This window comes from Pelodiscus sinensis, chromosome 4 (genome assembly GCF_049634645.1).
Source record: "Pelodiscus sinensis isolate JC-2024 chromosome 4, ASM4963464v1, whole genome shotgun sequence".
In the NCBI taxonomy this organism is placed as follows: domain Eukaryota; kingdom Metazoa; phylum Chordata; order Testudines; family Trionychidae; genus Pelodiscus; species Pelodiscus sinensis.
Window position 1 is genome coordinate 3,038,476 of NC_134714.1, and position 25,436 is coordinate 3,063,911.

A 25,436-nucleotide genomic window follows, 5' to 3' on the forward strand; every position below is an offset into this window, starting at 1 on the left:
TCTTCACGAAGTCAGGTACTGACCCTGCATGGCCGGAGAGCCCCACTACTCCCCTCCCCCAATTTAAAAGGCTTGGTATTTAAAAAATCTCACAGAGGATACAGGTTTGCAACATTAAGCACCTCAGAATTAGTTGATTTTATATTTACCCCTTGAAATCATTTACTATAAACAACATGGTCACAAAACAGTTCTCAGACCTTTGAAAGTCACTGGAAAGTTATTTAATAAAAATACAACTGCTTTCAGTGTAGAAAATTAAAAGGCCATTTCATTACAAAGCCTACTGTGGATTTATTACACTACCATTTTTAAAACATTATTTTTACCTTAAAAAGGAACAAAAAAAATCTTGTGACACTAATTGGTATTTTATATAACGTTCCCCACAAGAGGGAGTGAAGGTGCACTCTGAACTGGGAGTGGGTTTGTTTCAATTGACACAGAAGATCAAGCATTACAAACCTCACAAACTGGTATGAATGAAACAACTCGGACATAATTGGACACCGTCCCACACTACAGGCCCGTTCTGAGTGTGTGACGATGGGCGCCCATGTTGAAAGGGGGACTGAAGCCCCTTAGAATATTTTGCCTTTTAATTCTATGAAAGTGTTAAACTATTTACAACCAGGGCCTAGGTTAAGTAGAGAAATAGGAATCTTCTTGCTCCTCTTCATCAGACGGCGCTGCTGCATCACCTGCGAACAGCTTCCCTATGACAGGGTTGTTTGCTGCACCTGCAACAGAGGAAGGACAGGAGTGGTGGGAAACGCTCTTCTGGAAGTCCGAGTGCGCAAGTGCAAGCAGGAAGTGCCCCGAGGAGGCAAAGCAGCAGGGATAACGCTCACCTTGGTCAAAGGCAAATGCAGTTCGTCTGCAGGTTGGAGTGGTAAACACGGTTCCAGCCTGATTTAAACAACAGAAGAAAATGTTTGTCACTGTCACAGCCCCTACCGTCCTGCTGTTACCTGTGTGGGGCCCCAGTCGGTCGCTGCCTCACGGACATCCACCAGGTGACACAGCTGGGGGAGGCCTGCCTGGTGAATCCCAGCAGGGCCGAGGTGCCAGGGGTCAGGAAGCACTCGGGTTTGCACTGGGTGCCCAGGAAGTTAGTGCCTATGGGGTAAGGCAGCAGCTGCCATTGGCACGTCAGGCTGGATTCACAGAAGCCGGCACGGTGACCTTGAACATCGCCCCACGGAACTGGGCAGGAGCCTAGATCCTGGAGTCACACAGCCTGACTTCGGCACTCAGGCTCCCTACCTGAATGGGGGCTGCGCATCACACACCCAGCAGGCTCCTTGCTAAGCCAGGCCATGGGCGGTGCCAAGGGAGGGGCAGGGCTTAACCTCCAGGCTACAGGGAGGCACGTCCCTCCGAGCCTGGGCTCTCAGCCGCAAGTGCTCTGCTAGCTCCAGGCTGTTACAAAAGCAGCAGAAAGAACTGTCCATGCGCAGACGGTGCTGGGGGAGCCGGCTTTTAAGCTGACTCCCCCCAGCACTGGCTCTCCTGCCTGGCCCCCCTGCCCCCGCCAACTTCCCGTTGCCTCTGTAGGGGGAAGCGAGGGGGGGCAGACAAGCTGAAAGTCGGCTCCCCACACGTACTTGCTCTTTATCAGAGGCAGCAGCATTGGGGTGAGGGGATCAGGTGGATCCGGTGCTTGCGGGGAGCTGACTTTTAAACTAACTCTTCACGGGCACTGGAACTCCTCCTCCCTTGTCCCCCCCGTGGAGCAGCCGCTGTCTGTGGGGAGCCTGGGCCTACCACAGGCAGAGGCCTCAGCACAGCAGCCGCCTCTGTCCGTGGGGAGCTCAGACCCCTCAAGGAAGGGGCTGCTACCTCTATCAGAGGCAGCACATGGGGCTGCAGGCAGCCAGTCAGCAAGAGGAGCTGATCTGTGGACTGGCTCCGATCCACAGACAACAGTGCGGAGTGGCAGGAGCCCCACCCCGGGGGCTATCGAATAGTCGTGTAACTGACAACAGTTGGTGCAGTTCTATGACGATTCACTTGCCTGGCGCAGACGGGAGAACGTAAGCTCGCCAACGGGGGTCTGAGCCAATGAGGGCACTAGCCAGACGGGCGTTAGGCGGCTCAGTAGGGCCTGACCAAACACATGGCCATGAAAAGGCATCACACTGTGAAATCTGGTCTTGTGCGCGCTTCCACCTACTCTGCATGGATGTCGGGGGAGAAGGGGAGTCCTGGCCCAAAACCGAGCTGCAGGGGCATCAAAAGGTTATTTAGAAGGGTCATGGCACTGCCACCCTTCCTCTGCGCTGCCAGAGCGGTGACCGGTAGCTGGGCACCCCCCTCTAAAGGCGGCACCTGCACAGAAGTACGGCCTGGCACGGTGTCGCCACCCTAAGGCTACAGTTTAGTCGTGGACTGGTCATGGGCCATAAACACGAATTCATAGCCTGCGACCTGCACACGACTTGTACCATGAAGCCCTGCCAAAAGCTTAGCCACCCCTCCCCCCCCCCCGACTGCCCTCTTCCACCGGCACTGGGGGAAGCGGGTTGGAGGGGCTGACAGGCTCCCTACCTGACTCTGCACCCCCCCAGTCCTGATGACATTCTACTCCCTCAGTCCCTAGACAGCAGCACAGCAGGCTCCGCCCCAAGAATTGGCTCCACAGCTCCCATTGGCTGGGAATCTTAGCCAATGGGAGCTGTGGGGGCAGCACATGCAAGTAGATGCAGAATCAGAACTGGAAGGGACCTCAAATGGTCATTGAATCCAGTCCCCTGCCCCCATGGCAGGACCAAGCACCATATAAACCCGTGGTGTCCACACACTAGCCACTAGCCACATGTGCCTATTAGATCGGCTGAATGGGGCTAGTTCTCTGTAGCAATAGCCACTATAATGGCTACTGCTTCCGAACTGGCGGGACACCGTGGATCTACACCACCCCCGACAGGCGTCTGTCCAACCTGCTCTGCAATATCGTCCATGCTGGAGATCCCACAAACCCCTGAGCAATTTAGTCCAGTGTGTAACCACCCTGGCAGGCAGGAAGCTTTTCCTAATGTCCAACCTAAACCTCCCTTGCTGCAGTTTAAGCCCATTGCTTCTTGTCCTGTCCTCAGAGGCCAAGAGAACCATTTTCACCCTCCTCCTTGTAACAACCTTTTAGGTACTTGAAAAGGTGTCCCCCTCACAAGCCTCTCTTTTCCAGACTAAATAAACCCACTTTCATTTTTCCCTTCAAAGATCAGGTTCTCTAGACCTTTAATAATTGTAATTGTTGTTGCTCTTCTCTGGACTTTTACCAATTTGTCCACATCTTTCCTGAAACGTGGCACGCAGAACGGGACGCAGTACTCCGGTTAAGGCCTAAACAGTGCAGAGTAGAGTGGAAGGATTACTTACTACTTGTGTCCGGCTTACAACACTCCTGCTAATGCAGCCCAGATGTGTGGGGGTTTTTGGCACCAGTGTTACATGGTTGGCTCATTTTTAGCTTGTGACCCACTCTGACCTCTGGATGCCCTCCGGTAGGCTGCACACGCGGAGCAGACAGCACACGCGGGTGCCACTACTACGCATGCACAGCAACATCCTTCCAGTTCCTTCTCTGCCCCAGAAGAAACCAGCTCTGTCCGAAGCAAGGAGGAAGAAGGGCGGGTGCTGGAGCACCCCCAGGGACAACCATCTTGAAGAACCTCTGCTACTGCACTAGGTGAATAACCCCCTCTCCTTCTCCGAGGAGTGTCCTGTGGGTGCTCCACCTTAGGTAACTGTAGAGCAGTAGCTGTGATCGGAGGCAGGTGCTTCAGCTAGTCAGTATCCTGCAGCGGCCAGGCCGAGTGCCCTGGGAGAGGTAAGTGTCGAGGGCGTAGTGTCTGGTGAACATATGAGCGGAGGACCGCGTAGCACATCTGCAGATGTTACTCAGATAGGCTGTAGAAGCCACCAGGGCTCTCATAGGTGCGCGCGTAGTTGCAATGTAGGGTCTCGACCAAAGATGGAGGAGGTCAATTTGACGCAGTCCACTATCCACCTGGACTATCTGGGTGGAAAGTGGCCTGCCCAGGGATCTCTCCATAGTAGACACACAAATAGTTTAGGTGATTTGCGGATTTTCTTCGTCCTGGCCAGATAAAAAGCAATCGCCCTGCGTACATCGAGCGTGTGCCATGAAGTTTCTTTAGCGTCGGCATGCGTCTTTGGAAAGAAGACAGGTAGAATCACGGGTTCATTACAGTGAAATGAGCTAGTTACCAACCAATGTGCTGGATGAATGAATACACGAAAGTACACGTCCTGGAGTTTGAGAGTCGATAACCAGTCCCCTTCTCTTTAAGGCAGGGATTATAGTGGGTAGGATGACCATCTTGAATTACTGTGGTTGTACATGACGGTTGAGCTTCCTGAGATCAAGAATCAGTTTCCATCCCCCTGACTTCTTTGTTGTGAGGAAGTAATGAGAGTAAAACCCTGTAGTGGTGAGGTACGCATTCTATAGCCCCCACATGGAGCAAGTGGTCAGTCTCTTGGAGAACTGGGTCCCTGAAGGAGGGATGGGGGGGAAGGTGGGTAGAAGAAAAGGGGATACAATATCCTCCCTTTGTAATGTTGAGTACCCATTTGTCAGTTGTGGTGGAAGACAATTGATGGTAAAAGGGGACTAGACGCTTGTGAAATAGCTGATGGGGCTGAGGTTGCCTTAAGCAAAGAGCTGTTATCAGACTCTCGACCTGACCTTCAAAATGTTTGCCTCAAAGTTGAGGGCTGGGAGGTAGAAGGTTGGTCAGGGGCTTGCCTCCTCCTGTTGTCAAACGTCTCCGCGCCTGAGTAAAGGGCGAAGGCTTGTATTGTCGTGTAAAATACCGTCCCTATTTGCGTTTTGGTGTAGGGACATGGATACCAAACGTCTTTTACATGGCCTGTGACTCTGAGGGAATGGAGCAACGCATGGGTGGTGTTCGCGAACAGCTTGGAGCCCTGGAAAGGAAGGTATTCTATCATGGCCTATGCCTCACGGGAAAAACAGAGGTGAAGCCATGATGGCCTCCTCATCAAGACAGCCGTCACAATGAACTGGGATGTGGCGTCAGCGGCATCTAGGAATGTTTGCAAAGCTGTGCGAGAAATCAGGGTGCCCTCGTTTACGCTGACCTTGAACGGTTTGCAATCAGGAAGGCTATCAAAGTGTGACAGTTGCTTGAAAACATGAAGTGTATATTTTGTGAATACTGCGGTGTAATTAGCGATGAGCAGCTGTCAAGAAGAATATGCCTTCCTGCTCGTGAGGTCTAGATGCCTCCACTCCTTGTATAAGGAATGGTTCTGGCTGCACTCTGTTTTCCCCTCTGGTTGACTGTGTCCACAGCTGAAGAATTAGGGGACGGCTGGGAAAACAGGAAGTCAGCCTCCTGTGGTGCAGACCGATGGGACAGTGGCTGGCATCTGCCCGATCACCTTGGCAGGGTCCACTGGCTGGTATTGGAGGCAGCCATTAAGAAGGTTGCCATTCCAGCGGTGGCTGTTGCTGTAGCTATAGCTGCTTTGGAGAGGAGTGCCTTGGGGTGTGGGTACCGACCAAGGGCTTGTCGTCCTTGTCTCTCGAAGCGGCGCTGCCAACCCTACAGGAGTGGAAAGCCTGAACCTGCCCAACGTGGATGTGACATCAGTGCTGAACAGCAGGGTCATGGGCAATGACGTTACCCTGAGCTCCTCCGTAGCAGTAAAAGGCTGTGGTGCGGGGTCGCTGGTGCTGGCAGCAGCATTGAGGGAGGTACGGCCACAATCTGCGGTGTCAGTGGTGCCACGTGGGAGGCCGTCGGTACCGCGGGTTTATGCCTCTCCGGTGCCAGAGACGGCAAAGTGCCAGCAGTGCTGAGTGAGGCTTGGATTTCTTCGGTGCTGATGGTGCCTCAGCAGATGCAGATTTGGCCTTTGCTTTCATCGGCACCAAGATTGGTTCAGATGCTGCCCCAGTGGCACCGATTTTGACTTAGGCTTGTCTGCAGCCTTAGTGCCCATCTTGAGGGCTTGGACCATTGGGAGCCGTTGGTGCCTGACAGTCCCAGTACAGGGAGTATCCTGGGGGCTTGCCCCCGTTTTTATGAGGGGAACTCACCTTCCTTGAAGAACAGGGTCTCTTCCTGGGTTGTTCTGAGGAAGAGCCCCTGGTGTGGAGCCAGCAGAGAGGGCTGGCGAGGTGGCGTTGAGGGCTCCAGACCCGAGGCCGGCCTCACCGTGTTTTCAAGGGAGAGGAGTCTGAGCTGGAGTTTGCTTTGCACGTGTGGGCCGTTAGCGGTTTGCAATGCTGGCACTGGACTGTGGCTTGTGCTGCCCCAGGTACCGGACACACTGCGAACGCCTGTCGGAGATGGGAACGGAAAGCCTGCAGGGAGGCAGCGTTTGAATCCTGGGGACCCTGGCATCCCAGGGAGAAAGTCTTGCTAAGGCAAACGGCCTTAATAAGAAAAACGTTCTTCTTGTTTTGTTTTTTCAGTAACTAACAGGAACTAGAAAAAGTGACGCTCTCTGAACACTATTACTAGCAGTTAAGAAATATTAGGAATTTGGACAGGAAAGCTGGAGCAGCTGCAGTTCTGACCGACGCCGGTGGCAGCAGAGGAGGAACTGAAGGGACGGTGGGCTGAGCATGCATAGCAGACGCACTGCGCATGCCGTCTGCTCCGCGTGTGCAGCCTACCAGAGGGCACTGCTACCAAAACATCTCCAACTAGGTGAGCAGCAGCGCCCCAGACACCTACGGTGGAACACCCACAGGGACACTCCTCGAAGAACTACAGGGCTTGGGGGGCATCTGTGAACTCCCATGGGGCATGATTCTGGGGCTTAAGTGCCTAACGAGGCAGTTAGGTGCTGGGGCAGGCATCTAATAGAGTAGCAGATCACGTGTTCTGAGGAGCTACATTTTGGCCTTTACCACCGAAAGAGCTAGTTAGGTTCCTAGATCCCTTTGTGGATCTAACTCCTAGTGATTCTGCATTTAATCGCGACAGAGAATTGCCATTTTGTGGCTACAAGTTGTGTTCTCCAACATACAGTTTTAAAAACTAGGAACTTTTACTATAAGAAGATCTACAATCACAGCTTTGCAATTCTGGGATTTTTCTGATGCCATTCAGGCACAGGAAAAGCACACAGGGACATAAGAACGGCAGTACTGAGTCAGACCAATGATCCATCTAGCCTAGTATCTTGTCTGCCCACAGTGGCCAATACCAGATGCCCCAGAGGGAGGGAACACAACACATGATCCCTCCCCGTCACCCATTTCCAGACAAGACATACTCCATTACCAGTTTTCCATTTACATTACAGGGAAAAAATTCCTTACCGATTTTTTCTTGATGTTGCTCCAGACTCCCTTCTTGTCTTTCGAGTTCTTTTGCATTCTAAACACATACTTATCATAATCCCGCCTGCAAATACAAACAGTTCGGTCAGTATTACTGGTGTTTCTGGTGTGTAGATTCCTGTTGGTACAATTACAGCTATTATCAGGGCTTGACAAACCGCGGCAAGAGCTACCCGCCATCCCCGCACCGCGCATGTGCCAGACCAGCATTGCGCACAGCGCTGGTGAATGGGGCGCACTGAGCGACCGGCTGAAATCTACTCACCACAGGCAAGTAGAATCAGCGGTTTGTCGAGCCCTTGCAATTACAAATAAGTCACCCTTTAGGCAGAAAGGGAACTGAACCATTTTAAAGAAAAATTGAACAGATAATCATCAGCCTTGTTTTTAAAAGGCCAGCACTGCAGTTCTGTACATGAAGTTTGTGATAAACTTCATAACCACACAGTAGGCAGATTGTGCAGCAGCTCTCTGCAGGGAGACATCAGTCATAGTCGGCATCTGCCTATGAACATACAGTGCCTGTCCCTTCCCCTCCCAAGTTAGCGCTACCTCAGTTTAGTGTACACAAGTCTGCTTCTTCCTCAGTCAGCCCCTGACACGAAGCCTTCTGTGTCAGCCACAGTAGTAGGAATCCTGCATCAGAATTTCTAGGAGCTACTGAGGTTTCTCAACCAGCTTTGGGCCGGCCTACACTATTACACCAACCAACGTTTGTGATGTTGGTTAGGGATGACGACCTTTAAGACATTTTTATTCCAGCAAAAAGCCCCTCTTTAGACAGAGTAGATAGTTACACTGCCAAAAAACCCTGAATATATCATAAGGCCAGAACCGCAAGCTTCTCAACTGGCCACGTTTCATAACACAAGCCGTAGAATTCCCCTGCAATAAGTCCTGTGTGACCTGCAGCAAAGCACATTTTAAAAAATGTCAGATGGAGAATCCACCACAGCCTTGAGCAAGTGGTTCCTCTGGCTATTTACCCTCACTGTTAAACATGTACCTCTTTCTTCCAGTCTGAATTTGTTTAGCTTCAGCTTCCAGACTGTAGATCTTTTGCCAGGGTTAACTGTAGCACAGCTCTGCCAACTAACCTTTTCCTAGAATTCTCTGGGGAGTGGCAGGTGCTGTGCTGACATCTAAGCCTTAGCCACAAGTTGTCATTACCTTAGGCTGCCACGTACATATAATGGAGAAAGGGGACACGAACAGTTGAACTCAAACCCAATACTTACTTTTACAAAAAACACAGACAACACACAAACTCCCCCAAACTCCACACGAGTGAAGCAAGAGGCACAAATACACTGGCAGTAGACCACTGACAAAACACTCCAAGGAAAATACACCGATGACACCAACCTGCCATGTATTTCGCTACCACCCTTTGCTTCACATTTTCTACATGTAAGATACTTTAAAAAAAAAAATCCCATTTGGAATGAAGGATTCTGGTCTGGAAGTGCTAAAAAGGGAAGTGCTGTATTTGACCCTTAAATCATCCTAAAATGCTAAAATTCCTTCCCTCCTTTTTCTTTTTTACAAATTGTCTGAACACAACACTCATGGCTCCCCCCCTTGCACACATTCATTTTCAAGCTACTGAAAATAACAAGCTCACTTCTGAACCAAATTTCTTCAGAATTTGAAGTAATACCACTGCTAGCACCACGATCCTCCATCTCTCACTGTGAGCTCGAAATGGGGAATAAATCCATTCGTTTCTTAGATGTTCATTTTAAAATTCACGCCGCTCAAACTGCATGAACGCTTTTGTTAAATATCTCTGTCCAACCAAAAAAATCACAGGATGTACTATGCTGCAACCCAACCCTCCCCCACTTTGCTCCATCCTGCAGCTGCTCTCCCAGGTACCCTCCTGCTAGCTTTGCAGAGCAGAGGGAGAGAGGAGCGGATGCTAGGGTGTTCCCTTGCCCCTCCCTGTATCCCATCTCCGTGGAGGAGGAGGGAGCGCACACAGCCTGGCTCAGGAGAACGCTGAGCTGCTGCAGTCTGAACAGGGTGTTACTACCTGCTCTCTTAGGGAGGCCGTGTACTGTTTGAGATTTTCCCCAGCAGCCAGCTCAGTTTCTCCCTCCCACTCCCCGTGTACCCTTCTCCGCAGAGCAGGGGAGGGGAGACAACAGCACAGGAACACAGACGGAGAGCATTTACGGTCTCAAATCAACAGCGCACAGGGCTTCTCAGAATCTTACCCAGCAGCAGTCTCTGGGTCTCACAGACACAGTCTCTTTCACACTCCTCACCACATACTGGTAGTACTGGCACTTCCTGTAGCGTACATACATTCTCTATAATTTTAGTCTTTCAGTGTGTTATTTTAGTGTTTTAACTAGTCTGTGCATTTCATCATTTTTATTTCTCTTGTACTTACATTTATTTATTTGAGCAAGCAGTGAGTGTGAAAATGTCTAACATGTTCCAGCTGGAGTAATTATCCAAATTTATTGCACCTAACAACTTGTATGCTGCACTAGGGAGATGCATGTGGACCACACATACCGGCTCATGCCTCCCAGAGGCAGCAGGGGAAGGGCAGGCAGTAGCCAGTGCTCACAGGGAGCCAGCTTCAGGGAGCCAGCTTTTCCTCTATATCAAAGGCAGCAGTGTGGGGGGAGTTGGTGCTCGGGAAGCCAGCTCCCTAAAAGGTTGAAAAATTCAGCAGATACACGTTTACAAAAATTGTAACATCCCTATTTTGCACGATTGGGAAAACTTAGAGGAACACTGATCCGAACTCCAACAATTGCCCGTTACTGATGTTGCAGAGGAAGCCAAACAAAGCACAAAACCAAAGAGAGAAAGGTAGTCGTTCAGATACATTAAGATAAGTACAATAATACACAATAGGAACTAACTGGTATGTCCTTAAAGAATCTTCTAATTGCTGGGCTTTTATTTAAGATATAAGCACTTGGCTTTCACCTCTGACATTTCCCTGACCTCAGCTCTGCTGCATGGAGATAGTTTTGCTAAGTCTTGAACAAACATTCTACTTCTGCATTTCCATAAGGCTGACATGTACTTAATCCCAAGGTACCATCCAAGTGAGCTTCAAAACGTTACAATTCTTAAAATTCTATTCTTTGGTTTTAAAGATTAAGCCTTACCTGTGCAACAAGAATTGCAATGTATATCAAAAAGATTAGAGCCTGAACAATGTAGAATCGTGCCCATCAGAACCTGCCCGACTGTACAAGTAGGGAAGCAAAATGGTTTAGATGGAAAGACATAACTGAGAAACTGTGTGTGACATTACACAATGAATATTAGTTTGTAGCTCTTACCTGTTGATAGAGCCCAGCATGCCAGGGCTAATGTGATCACACTGAGGAGTTTTTACCAAAGGGAAGACAGCTGATGAAGGTGTGATTGGATTGTTATCCATAAGCTGGAAGACATCATCATCTTGGCTTTCCCAGAATGTTGGGAGCTACAAGAAAAATCACATCACCAATCAATGAGCAGTTTTAGAAACCTGTCAATCTATGAGAGTGAATTAAAGATGCACCCTTAGTATCCTGCTTTCCCCTCTGCGGTTTCTTGTTAAGGAGCACAGACTGGAAATAGCACGCAACCAAATGCTGCTTTATTTGGGTAGCAAAAGCCACAGCCCCTTTGTGTTTAGCAGATACCAAGAATCTTGGACCGGGTTCTGCAAGTGAAGAGATTTAAGTTGCCTTAAAATTGTATTTACCAACTTTCCAAGATATTTCAATCCATATTAAGTTTTCCTGGGCAGGATATGGATTTGGTTGCAGATAACCCTCAGGTCAGTCTCCTTTTATGCAAATTCTGTTTTACATGTACATTGCTAGTTGCACAGAAACTTATAAACATGAAACCATCATTTTGATCTCACTTGCAGAATACAAATTCTGAAATAAAATAAAAATTGGCCACGGGTGCAATTGAGACTGGAGTCTATATTGACTTAACAAGAGGCAGAGCCACCGGAGCTGAACCCTCGGGCGAAAGAACGTCCACAATGGGGTTGGGCTCTTCGACCACCTCCTCTGCTGGGTGATTGAGACCTTGAGTCACATGCCTGAGCAGGTCCTGGTGAGCACTGGAGTCCATTGAGGGAGGGGACAACAAGGAGGCTACGAGGGGAACTGGGGCACCCTGGCCTGCCTGCTCTCCTTCCACATCCCCTGCCAGTGGGGAGAGGGGCCGTGGGTTGTGCCACCACCAGAGCATGTTCCTCCTGTCCTCTGGTGTCCTGCATGGGAAGTGAGGATGGGGCCACCGATGAGCCAGAGGGTGGCACCCAGGTCGAGGGTGTCACTGAGGAAGCTCAAAAGGATCCCCTCTGGGCATATGCTTGCCACACTTCACATACTGCTTGAAACCCTGGGGCAGCTACATGCCCCAGAAGCACGAGCAATAGGAGAGGGGAAGCCCCCCTCCCTGCCCCCGGCTAACTACTCTAAGGTAACTCGAACAAATCACTAAATCTACACTACCAAGATAACTGAAGACTGCTGTGCTAAGGACTAGCTACTTGCGAAGCAAGACACTCCAAGGACCATCACTGGCAGAAAGGAGGAACTGAAGCAGGAATCAAGTTGGCAGGGGTGGTGTTTGTGCGTGCGCGCACACACACACACACACACACACACACAAATGCCGCGAGGCATCGCTACAGGGGGGTGTCACAGCCGACCCAACAGATACAGTTAGGGAAAAGTCTTCTGACGATGATGCATCGGAATGCACATGAGCAAACACTCAAAGAGTGATATTCATTGGGCTGCAAGCTTTCTGGCCTACACTGTGATATGGAATTGCTGCTGACAACAGCTGCAACTGAAACGGAGCTAAACCTCACTTGGATGCAGGTGTGGGCAAGAAAAATTCCATTAGTCACTGGTTCTATTTTACACAGTGGTCTTTGAACCACTGACATCTGTTTACTCAAAGATATAAGCAGCACTCTGAGGAAGAAGATAGGAATGTCTAGTGTGGGAACTAGAGCTTTTAACTTTTTGACATCAAAGCCAGGAAGGACCACATTCCGCAGTCCCAGTTTTCCACATTACCAGAAACAGCTTGTGAGACACACAGAGGGAGCATGCATGCACATCTCTTTACACGCCATGAAGAAATAAAAATTTAACAGTTTCTTTCGTTTGCTAGTTTCTTTTAGTCCATTTACACTGGTGGTCCAAATTGCCAGCACTCACCAATACATAGTCAAAGATAGAAACTCCTTCTCCCAACACAAAGTCACTAATCTATGCTACAAGAAACCGACCAGGGAAAGTTTTATAATGTAACATTTCATTTAATACGTTTTTAAATGACAGATGTACCTTTACTCGGCAATTCTGTAGGGGTGTTGCAGTGAATATATCATCATGGTCATCCTTTGGCAAATGCTCCAGAAAGTCCCTCATCTGCTGTTTCCTTTTCAAGGTTCCCACTCTAGCAGTTATTACCGGCTGTTTCTTATCTGCATCTGCCAACATATTACATTTGTTCAGAGGTATTAACTACGCTATTTGGTCTTAGATTATTAGCAGGGCTGTCAAGCAATTTAAAAAAAAATAATCACACTTAATTACATTGTTAAACAATAGAATAACATCCAAATATTTAAATAAATGGTATCTAGAATTTTAACTATACTGATTTCAATTACAACACAGAATACCGCATACAATACTCACTATAATTTTTATTACAAGTATTTGCACTGAAAAAAACACACACCATATTTTTCAATTCACTTAATACAACTACTGTAGTGCAATTAAATCATGAAAGTTGAGCTTACATATGTAGCATTATGTTAGGAAAAACCTGCATTAAAACTGTGTAAAATTTTAAAGTTTTTTGGTGGTTCAGGCTCTGTAGTTTCTATATCAGAGTGGAAAGCATGCTCCACACCTTATCCCTCTCAAATTTGGAAGATTTCAGATTCTGAACCCTTGGGTCAAGAGTTTTATTTATCTTTAGAAATTTCACATTGGTACCTTTTTTGGGTTTTGTGAAATCTGCAGTGAAAGTGTTCTTAAAATTAGCAACATGTGCTAGGTAATTATCCGAGACTGCTTTAACATGAATTATAGGTTAGAAAAAGTGGGTAAAACAGAGCAGAAGACATTCAGTTCTCCCACTGGGGAGTTCAGTCACAAATTTAACTAAACACATTATTTATTAAATGAACGTCACCAGCATGGACACATGCCCTCTGGAGTGGTGGCAAAGGCATGAAGGGGCATACAAATGTTTAGCATATTTGTCTCAAATACCTGGCAATGCCAGCTACAAACGTGCCAGGCAAAAGCCTGTTCTCACTTTCTTGTGACACTATAAATTAGTAGTATTATTGCCTATAAATGTAACCAAATTTCTTTCGCTTAGTGACTGGCTAAACAAGTAGGATTGAGTGGACTTATACGCTCGAAGCTTTACATTGTTTTGGTTTTGAGTGCACTTATGTAACCCAAAAAAACTCCCAACCTATTTTCATCATTTTTATAGAGCAAATATTTGTAATAAAATACACACTTATTTCAATTACAATACAGAATCTAATCCAATACTTATGAAAATGTAGAAAAACATCCAGAATATTTAAGGAATTTCAATTGGCATGCTGTTTAACAGTGCAATTAATCACTTTTTTTTCATTTAATCACAAGAATGATTATTTGACAGCTCTAATTACTAGTTATAGACAATATGCAAAATCCACAGTCTTACAATCTCTGGAGTTTTCCTGCTGTCTGCTGGTGATATCTGCTACTTTCTATAAATTGCATATACTTGGGAGGGGGGGGAGGGGGGGAAGGAAGCACAGTGTGTTTAGCCCTTATCTCAAATGGATGTTGACTGTGCAGACTTATGGCACCATTAACAACAATTGTTTAGCTATTTTACAGGTCACTTAACAGAAACAGTCACTGTGTTTCCATACCATGCTAGATGTTGCTGGACCAGAGAGTGCTGAGCTAGAAAGGTTCAACCTGTATTTGTTCTACTTTTTATAAGCCCGAGGGCTCTGGGCAGAAGAGTTTGACACCTGAGACAGTGTATAAAACCACTGATATGGACAGCAAGGGGGCTAAGACTTGGGGGCAGGGTGGGCCACTGGGATACCAGTACTAAGCCAGCAATGCCAAGTCATATGCCAGCAGGTGAAATACATGGGCACAGGAGTCCAACGTTCTTCTAGAAGGGAGAATGTTGGGTCTAGCTTGGAGAAACTGTCCGAGTTCAACAAAGGCTCTGGGAGTGCTAGAGTTGTTGGTACAGGCATTCCACAACACAGCCTGGAAATGCTGCTTCTGGAGCAGGGATGGTTTGTTCCCCAGACTGGGTGTTTGATTGTAATAAGCAGCAGAGAAAGCAAGTACAGTAGTTTGAGATGCACTGACAGAAGGGGCTCACAATTTCCTGGCGTATGGGGATCGTCTCTCTGAGCACCACCGGCAGGCAGTGTTGTCCATGGTGCTGAGTGGGCTGACAGGTGTGCAGATGCTAACAGCATGCATGGTGCATATCGTGGAAAGAGGTCCAGGCAAGCAGTCATTAGGACAGTCTATGGTACTGCTAGGTCCTCCTCCTCCTACTTAACCTCAGAGCAAGGACATTTACATTGCTGCAAATGTCATATGCCACTTCAATTCTCACTGGGCTAAAAATATTAATGGACTTGTAGGCTGATGTTACTCGATTTTATTCAGCAGGGGCAGAACTGGATTAAATCCAATGTGTGTGCTGAAAATGCATCATTCTTTCAACATCCATATTACACATGGACTAATACTCCCTCTCTGTATGTCCATAGGCTTACTGCAGACTAAATTAAAATAAAAAACAACTGTCTGAAAGTAAGAAAAATGAGGAAGGAACTTAGGCAATTTGGGTAGAAAGGCCAGTACAGGCAGTCCCCGACTTACGCGGATCCGACTTACGTTGGATCCGCACTTACAAACGGGGCTTTTCTCGCCCTGGAGCTCACGGGCGGCGGGTCGCCACCCGTGTCCTCCGGGGCGAGAAAAGCTTCTCCCGGTCTCCCTGGTCTGCTGGGAGGAGGGGGCGGGGTCCAGCAAACCCGCTGGACCCCCCCAGCAGACCAGGGACACCAGAGCAAAGCCGACGCCTGGGCGGCTTTGCTCGTTTGCCCGGGGGCGGCGGCTTTGCTCTGGTGTCCCTGGTCTGCTGGGGGGGGTCCAACGGCTTTGCTGGACCCCCCCCCCCCCCCCAGCAGACCAGGGGGACAGGAGCAAAGCCTTGGAGCACGCCCGCAGTGGGACAGCCCAGGTGCGCTTGGGCTGTCCCGCTGTGGGCGTGCTCCGCGACTTTGCTCCCCGTCTCCCTGGTCTGACCAGCAGACCAGGGAGATGGGGAGCAAAGTCTCCAAGCACGTCAGCAGTGGGACAGCCGTGGCGCGCCTGGACTGTCCCGCTGCCCACGTGCTCTGCGGCTTTGCTCCGCGTCTCCCAGGTCAGCAGACCAGGGAGACGGAGCAAAGCCGTGGAGGACTTGGGCGGTCCCGCCACCACCGTCTCCCTGGTCTGCTGGGGGGGGGGGTACAGCTAGTGCCCTCCCCCCCCCCCAGCAGACCAGGCTTTTCTTGCCTATCCCTGGGGTAGAGCGGCTGGGGGCTGCTGGGTTGGTCCCGCAGCGCCGCTCCGGACCAACCCAGCAGCACCCCAGCAGCTCTGCCCCAGGCGTCCTGATTCAGCCGCTGCTGGTCAGTTTCCGCGCCGAGGAGCCACACTACTGGAGCAACCCAGCAGCACCCCAGCTGCTCTGCCCCAGGCGTCCCCAAGTCAGCCGCAGCTGAAACTGACCAGCGGCTGACTACAGGAAGCCCGAGGCAGAGCTGCTCTGCCCCAGGCTTCCTGGAATCAGCCGCTGATCAGTTTCAGCAGCAGCTGACTTGGGGAGGCCTGGGGTTCTTAAGTTGAATCTGTATAAGTCAGAACTGGCATCCAGACTCAGCCGCGGTTGAAACTGATCAGTGTCAGCAGCAGCTGACGCCAGTTCCGACTTACATACAGATTCAACTTAAGAACAAACCTACAGTCCCTATCTTGTACGTAACCCGGGGACTGCCTGTACCTTTCGGTGCTTTTTTATCCAGCGCAGTCTTTGTGGCAGCCTTCTTGGAACCTTTTGTCTGATGGTCTTCCATATATTTCTGCTGGCATTCTTCTGCAGATCGAGTACCCAAAGCCATTGCTACATCTACCCAAAAGCCATTCTTGTGTTTTGGAAAAGATGCAACAGCCCTGAAAAGAGAGCAGAAAATGTAATAAATCTACAGCCAGAAGAAATGGGTTGGGCTACAACGTTTATTCAAAAGTCAATTCTCTAACCTAGTCATAAGACAAACTGAATCTAACTTTTACATTGTTAGGAATGTAGATTCTTTTTAAAACTTGATTTCATTTTTAGAAACCTAAGAAAAGGAGTAACTGCTAAAACCAGATTAGGTGGTCCTAATCTAGAACTTTGCCTCCAACAGCAGGCAGTTCCAGAAATTTTGATAGGTGTAAAATCTTCATAAACGATCATATGAGGATCTGCACATGGGTGCAGTTTCTTCCTAATCTCAGGCAGAGGATTTGGGTTTTTTAACCCTGAAACATGTTCAAGGTTTGGGTTGGTTGTTTTTTTTAATCCTAAAGTACTATAGTCATTCTTATTATTCACAGATGGGTCAAATCATGCTCATCTCTTGGCCTCATTAATGCTTTGTGGTGGTCTTTGCCACCACTTAATTTCTACGTAAATTGTAAGTGTTATTTTTAACATCCCTTTCTATTGTATTTGGAGAGAGTAAGTGGTAGTTCCTAACTATCTTTATCTCATTCATTAGTTTGATTGCTTCTATCATGTCACCTCTTATTCACCTGCTCCTTCCACTTAAGAGTCCTACTCTCTCTAAATTTCCTCATGTGAATAATCTTTCACTTGAAAGATCAGCACCTTCAATTGAAAATTTTAAAAAAAACTAATTTCTGTAGGGTTTTTTGTACAACATATATAGTTTACCTTTTGCATATCTTAATTAACACAAAAACCCTAAGGGCATGTCTTTACAACAGGGCTAAAGCCAAAATAAGCTGCACAACTTGAGCTACATCAATTGCATAGCTTATTTCAGTTTTTAGTGCTGTCTACATAGCAGGAAGTCTGAGAAAGAGCACTCTTCCTCATAAAACAAAGGTTACAGGAGTCAGAGTAAGAAGTCCTCCAGCTCGACATTATTTCGACATTATGTCGAAATAACTGCTTGCTGTGTAGATGTGGACTATATTATTTCAGAATAACACCAGTTATTTTGAAATAAAGCTGCCGTGTAGACATAGCCTTGAGTTCTTATTGTTTCCAAGTCATTTTAAATTTCTAGATTTCCTGTACTGGCACAATATTATAAAATGTTTGAACAGAAGACTCATCTTTAAACTTTTAATTAAAATTTAAACATATTTTACCAAAACCTACATTGTCTGTGTCTTTCATTTCTGCAGCTTCAAAGGGATAGCTGAGTTAGTCTGTAACTGGAAAAGCTTAAAAAACAACGAATAGTCTAGTAGTACCTTAAAGACTAACAAAATATGTACATGAAACAAAAGACAGGACTATGCAGCACTTTAAAGACTAGCAAGATGGTTTATTAGGTGATGAGCTTTCGTGGGCCAGACTCACTTCCTCAGATTACATTGTGAAAGAAAATTGGCATAACCATGTATACCAAAGGGATACAATCAAAAAACGTGAACACACATAAAAAGGACAAATCAAATTTCAGAACAGAGGGAGGATGAGGGGGGGGAGGTTAATGTCTGTGAGCTAATTATATTAGGGGTGATAATTGGGGAAGCTATCTTTGTAATGGGTAAGATAATTAGCATCTTTGTTGAGGCCCAGTCGTAAAGTGTCAAATTTAAGCATGAATGACAGTTCAGAGGTTTCGCTTTGAAGTCTTGTGTTAAAATGTCTTTGAAGCAGGATGCAGGTAGTCAAGCCATTGAGACAATGCCTTTTCTGGCTGAAATGGCAAGAAACTGTTTTTTCTTTGTGAAACTGTTTTGTGGGTATTGATTCTTTGATATCTGTTTTGTGGGTATTGATTCTTTGGTGAAGTGTCTGAGATGTTTGTCCAATATACATAGCAGACGGACACTGTCGGCACATGATGGCATAAATTATATTTCTGGATGAGCAGGAATATGTGTTCTTGATCTTATATCTGAATTGGTAAGGTCATTTCAACCAATTCTTGCCATTTCAACCAGAAAGGGTATTGTCTCAACGACTTGACTACCTGCATCCTATCTTACCCATTACAAAGATAGCTTCCCCAATTATCACCTCTAATATCATTAGCTCACAGACATTAACCTCTCCCCCCATCGCTCCTCTGTTCTGAAATCTGATTTGTCCTTTTTATATGTGTTCACTTTCTGATTGTATCCCTTTGGTATATATGGTCATGCCAATTTTCTTCCACAATTTCATCTGATCCACGAAAGCTCATCACCTAATAAACCATCTTGTTAGTCTTTAAAGTGCTGCACAGTCCTGTCTTTTGTTTCAGCTAGAGCAGACTAACATGGCTACATCTCTATTACTATTCAAAATATGTACATGGTATCATGAGCTTTTGTAGGCAAAACCCACTTCTTCTGAGGACTGGAGTATTAAAAGTCCAGATCCAAGAATAAATAAGGGAAGAGGGGGGAAGGAGGAGAAGAAGAAAAGGAGAAAAAAGACAGTGAATAGATTCAGACTGTGAATGGCTAGCTAACTACAAAAGCAGTTTCTCCTCTCTTGGTGTTCACATCTCCACATCAGCTGCTAGAAGTGGGCCTCATCCTCCTTGACTGAATTGACCTCGTTATCTCTAGCCTTATTCTTGATTGGAACTCTTTTCTTATGCCTGTATATTGATACCTGCCTCTGGAATTTCCACTACATGCATCTGACGAAGTGGGTCTTTGCCCACTAAAGCTTATGCTCCAATAGAACTGTTAGTCTATAGTGCCACAGGACTTCTCGTTCTAGTGAATAGATTGTTCAAGTTACAAGAGTCTGATAAGAACAATTAGCACCACCATTGTTTGGTTGGTTGGTTAAGTCATTAGGATGTGGAAGGTAGTGTGTGAGCCAGCTGATGTCTCTGTTCATTCATTCTTATAAGAATTAAACTTTTAAATGAAGTTAAGTTCCAACTCTTCATTTAAAAGTTTAATTTTAACCTTTCATTTTACAAGTTTAATTGTAAATGGAATGAACAGAGACATCAGCTGGCTCTCACACTACCTTCCACATCCTAATGCCTTAACCAACCAACCAATGGATGTACTAATTGTTCTTAGTCTCTTATAACTATTTGAACCATCTCTCTTTTTTCCCCCCTTTCCCCTCCTTTTTTCTTCTGCAATCCTTTTCCTTATTTATTCTTGGATCTGGACTTTTAATACTCCAGTCATCTGAAGAAGTGGGTTTGCCCACGAAAGCTCATGATACCATCTACATGTTTTGTTAGTCTTTAAGGTGCTACTAGACTATTCATTGTTTTTTAAGTTTTTCATTTCTATGTTTATTTTTAGGTTTACAGCGTTTTATTGGCTGGAAAAATAAGCAAAACTCATGGCCTTTTTTTTTGGGGGGGGGGGGGGGGGAGTCTGGAAAAAAAAAGTTCCAAAGTTCCAAATTAAAAAAAAGAGAACGGATGAAAATGAAACAAGAACAAACAGAATAGTCTGAGCACATAGTAAACACGCACTCCTTTACTCCACCTTGACTGAAAAATAACCCAAGTAATGCTAACCTAATCTAAATGCCCAAGACTAATTAATTCCTTAAAAGTCCTGGTAAAGTGCTTTGGGTTTTTTTTGGTTACCAAGCATAAATGCTTGCCTCTGTAGTTTCTGTAGCTCCTTTTCAGTCCAGTCTTCAGTTGCACCTGGGAAAGGCTCAAAGAAATTCTTCATCTCTCTCCTGTCAGATTCCTTTGACTTCACTGCTGAAGACTTTGCACTGTTGATAATCTTGTGATCATGTATTTTGACAGATACTTTTGATTTCTTTTCTTTTCTTTGAAATTCTCTATCAGCCTGCTCTTCCTCGCTGTCTGACTCAAACACATACTTCGGAGGGTTGATATTCGCTTTCCTTGTGCTTACTCTCCGGTCAGTCAAAGGGGCACTGCTGGGCCCACCAGCAGGTGCCTTTCCTTGAGGTTCCTTTTCCGATTGGTTCTTCTGGCCAGACAAATCTATTTTCAATTGTCTATCGTGAGAGAACGTGGCTGCAGAATCTTCTGTTTTCCTTTGCTCAAAGGATTTCTTCTTTGTCTCATTCTGTGAACTCCTAGCATCAGAGGAAGATTTATAAATCTCTCTTTCCAAAGAGGGTTTTGTTTTCCTTTTGACTGACAGAGGGATATCTTCATTGGAATCTTCCTCGTCCTTGCTTGAGGAGTCTTCCGTAGACAGTGTGTCTTGACAAAAATGTTTCTGTGACCGTAGAGAATACTGGCAAGTCTTTAGTTCTCTGCCAGAGTTTGTTTTGTAATTTCTGGTCTCATTTCCATATTTTGAAATACTTTGTGCTGCACTTTTTTCTGTAGTCCAGCTATTATATTTTAGCTTATTCTCACACACCTTTTTATGCTTCAAGGGTGTCAATGTAACAACAGCCCTTTTATCATTATTAAGTTCAGCTTCATAGTCACTTTCATCAGGATCTGAAACAAAACGCCTAGAGTCTCTTTTGTCACTGGGCCCAATTTCTCTTTTGGAATTTGCTCTCTTCACATAGATTTTTCCTAAAAGAAAAATGATATAAAGTTTGTTTTTACATAAACCAAGGTTTTTACTGAGATGCAGCATTGCACACTGTTAAATAATACCTTATGGCCCCTACTGCAGCCGCATTGTACCCTTTTGTACAATTGTTAAAACTGGATGCTCTCTTCCACTTACACTGGCAGAAAATAAAACACAGGACAGAGGCAAGCAGTAACTCCCAGTGTGCAAATCCTGACTCCACAGAAACCTCTGGATCAGACTATCTGGAGATTAGGGTTCCACAGATTAGGAGGGTGTCCATCTCTTCATGCTAGGGAAGGAAGTAGCTGCCTTAAGCCAGCTTTCCTCCCAAACATACAGAAATAATAATGTAAAACTAGTGGGAATTGGTGCCAGTTAACAGCGTTAACTCTAAGGCTATGTCTAGACTGCAAGCCTCTTTCGAAAGAGGCTTTTTCGAAAGATACTTTTGAAAAAGAGTGTCTAGACTGCAAGCAGTATTTTCGAAAAAGCAAGCCGCTTTTTCGAAAGAAAGCACCGAGGGAGTCTGGATGCTCTCTTTCTAAAAAGCCCTGTTTGCTTTCAAGAACGCCTTTTTTCGAAAGAGCACTTTCGAAAAAAGGCGTTCTTCCTCGTGAAATTAGGTTTACCGCTGTCGAAAGAAAAGCCGCGTTCTTTCAATTTAATTTAGAAAGAACACGGCTGTAGTCTAGACGCAAGTGAAGTTTTTTCGAAAAAAGGCTACTTTTTTCGAAAAAACCCTTGAGTCTGGACACAGCCTAAGTCTGTTCTATCCTATTCCTACCAGGGATACAAAAGTGTAACCAAAACGGTTAACCAATAAACATGATCTTATCAACTGATAAACATCACCTCCCCTAAGGGAGAACAGGAAAGCAGAGATAATTTCAGGAAGGCAGATTTTCATTAACTCAGAGAGCTGGTAGGTAATATCCCATGAGAAGCAAGATTAAGAGGAAAAATAACTGAAGAGATTTGGCAGTTTTTCAAATCGACATTATTAAGGACCCAAACGCAAACTATACCACAGCGTAGGAAAGATAGGAAGTATGGTATGAGACCACTTGGGTTTGACCAGATCTTACATGTTCTAACAATCAAAAAGGAGTCATATAAAAAGTAGAAACTAGGTCAAATTACAAAGGATGAATCTAAGCAAATAACACAATTATGCAGGGGCAAGATCAGAAAGGAAAAGACAGTCAGTTTAACTTCTGTGCCAGGGAAGATAATGGAACAAAGTAGTTAAAGAATTTATCTGCAAACATCTGGAAGATAATAAGGTGATAGGTAACAGCCAGCATGGTTTTGTAAAGAACAAATCACGTCAAACCAAACTGGTAGCTTTCTTTGATAGGATAACGAGTTTTGTGGATAGGCAAGAAGCGATGGACATGAAATACATAGACTTTAGTAAAGCATTTTATATGGTCTCACATAACCTTCTTATCAGTAAACTAGGGAAATACAACCAAGATGGGGCAACTATGAGGTAGGTGCATAACTGGCTGGATAGTAACTACTGGCTGAGAAAGGGTAACTGTTCACAGTCATAGTGGAAGGTCATAACAAGTGGGGCTCCGCAAAGGTCTGTTTTGGAACTGGTTCTGTTCAATATCTTCATCAACAATTTACATGATGGCATAGACAGTATGCTTTTTAAGTTTGCAGATGATACCAAACTGCAAGGGGCTGCAAGTGCTTTGGAGCACAGGGTCATAATTCAAAATGATCTGGACAAACTAGAGAAATGGTCTGAGGTAAACAGGATGAAGTTTAATAAGGACAAATGCAAAGTACTCAACTTAAGAAGGATCAATCAGCTTCAAACATACAGAATGCGAAACAATTGTCTAGGAAGGAGTACTGCAAAAAGATCTAAGGGTCATAGTGCACCACAAGCTAAGTATGAGTCAACAGTATGAGACTGTTGCAAAAAAATGCAAACATGATTTTGGGATGCATTAACAGGACTGTTGTAAGCAAGACATGAGAAGTAATTGTTCTGCTCTACTCTGCGCTTATTAGGCCTCAGTTGAAGTATTGTGTTCAGTACTGGGCACCACATTTCAAGAAAGATGTGGAGAAATTGGAGAAGGTCCAGAGAAGAGCAATAAGAATGATTAAAGGTGTAGAAAGCATGAGCTATGAGGAAAGACTGAAAGAATTGGGCTTGTTTAGTTTACAAAAGAGAAGACTGAGGGGGACATGATAGTGGTTTTCAAGCATCTAAAAGGGAGTTACAAGGAGGAGGAAGAGAAATTGTTCTCCTTGGCCTCTGAGGACAGGACAAGAAGCAATGGGTTTAAATTGCAGCAAGGGAGGTTTAGGTTGGACATTAGGAAAAACTTCCTACCTGTCAGGGTGGTTAAACACTGGAATAAATTGCCCAGGGAGGTTGTGGAATCTCCATCACTGGAGATATTTAAGAACAGGTTAGACAGACTTCTATCAGGGATGATCTAGATCAGGGTTTCCCAACCTATGGGTCGGGACCCAAATATCGGTCACCATTACATTTCAAAAGGGTTGCCAAATGTCTTCCCAGGTGACTCTGCCCTCCCTCCTCCCCCCGTTTTTGAACTGCCTTGGGTCACCAGCTCTTCCTGAATTGTCAAAATGGGTCCCCATCTGGAAAAGGTTGGGAACCGCTGATCTAGACAGTGCTTGGTCCTGCCGTGAGGGCAGGGGACTGGACTTGACGGCCTCTTGAGGTCTGTTCCAGTCCTAGTGGTTTATGATTTATTGGTTTCCATTACAGTTACACATCTGCTCCCCAGGAGCTAGCGGTGTCTCCGCACTGCGGGCTCTGCAGTATAACGGTTATATTGCACAACGCACAGCGCAGCCAGCTCCTGGCTGTCAGCCCCATTCCTGCACAGCTGACTGCGCTGTGGGCTCTGCAGTTTAAAGATTATACATAAGCTTTATAATGCAGGGCCAGCAGTGTGTGTAACCACTAGGAGTTTTAATAGTTACAATGTTACATTTTTAAAGGATTTTTTTACAGCCCTAATCCCTGCATGCCACAATGAGGTCACGATCCTGAAAGCAAATTCACCTTATTTACACAAGTGAAACTACTCTTGCAAGTATGGCAAGAAGGAGTCAAACTCCCAAAATGTCAGCAACCATGTAAGCTGTTCTAGGTCACTGAGAACATGCTGCACTCATTACATCTCCCTCCAAGTTTTTGTATCAGGGCAAGATATTACCCTCTCAACTGCATAAGGACATATTCTGACCCCTGAAGTCAATGGGAGTCCTCAAGTCATTACAGAGGCAGAATTGAGCCATTAAGGCAGTAGTCCCATTTAAAAATGCAACCGCCCTTCTTGCTCACAAAAATGGGGCAGCAGGCCTACCTGGGAACAGGGCTCTTCCTAGAAAACAAATCTGCTTGGATTTCAGTTCAGAGCACCTGACAGACAGAATCTAAAGCACTAAATAAATATGGAACAAAGTCAATAGAAAAAGCAACTGTTTTACTCAATCCAAATCATTCAGCGACATGAGTTTTTACTTTGGATAAGATCCAGCCAAAATAAAATACTCCCTTCATGCAATAAAGAATTCTATACGAGAGGCTCTAGTTGTTTCAAAAAGGACACTAACTTCTGTTCTTAACTTAGTTTTTTGTGGGTTTCTAGACACCATGATTTCTCTGTCTGGTTTTAATGAAGCATACATGAGGAGGAAAAGGCCTGCTGTGTGTGTGGGGGAGAGGGGGGGGGAGGAGAGAGAGAGGGGGAGAGCCCTCCCCATATTCAACCCAGGGAGTGGTTGCACCTCTGTCCCTTCAAAACCAGAGCAGTCCTATGTGCCAGCCTACACCACCCAAAGTGGGGAGTCAGGTCCAGCTCTGTGGGGAATAAGAGTTGCCATGCCCAGAATAACCCATAAAACTAAAAGTTGATGATCTAGTGCAGGCTGCTTACCTTGCTGCACTTCACCCAGTTTGGAAAATGAAGCAGATTGGTGACCCCCCCTTTTTTTTTTCCGGTTGTCATATACTGTCAACACCAAGCCTCGTGTGTTCAGATTCACTGGCTGGTAGCAGAAATTTTGAACAACCAACCTGTTTCCATTCCTATTTACAGCAGATAACCAATCTGTCTCTTCGTTACGTTTGTATTCTCGCTCTCTTTCACACCACCTATCTTTTGGAGATAAAACTAGGGGACAACGTTGCTTTAATTATCACAAAAGTCAACCAGCTATCAAGATGTATTAAAAAGTTTTAATGGTTTTTGCTATAGGCT

General features: G+C 45.8%; 1 protein-coding gene across 3 annotated transcripts in view; it reads right to left on the minus strand.

Moving 5' to 3' along the window:
• Positions 1-208: 208 nt before the first annotated feature.
• The window catches only part of MIS18BP1 (MIS18 binding protein 1), a 64,891-nt gene continuing 39,663 nt past the window's right edge, over positions 209-25,436 (minus strand). For 2 of the 3 annotated variants that reach the window (XM_075926124.1, XM_014572324.3), the window contains exons 11-17: positions 20,261-21,170; positions 16,451-16,620; positions 12,688-12,833; positions 10,660-10,805; positions 7,328-7,412; positions 852-909; positions 209-740 (exon numbers count right to left, since the gene is read on the minus strand). In XM_075926124.1, coding sequence (XP_075782239.1) covers positions 643-740; positions 852-909; positions 7,328-7,412; positions 10,660-10,805; positions 12,688-12,833; positions 16,451-16,620; positions 20,261-21,170 — 1,613 coding nt within the window. In that variant the 3' untranslated portion in view covers positions 209-642. The other variant, XM_075926125.1, reaches the window with a different exon arrangement.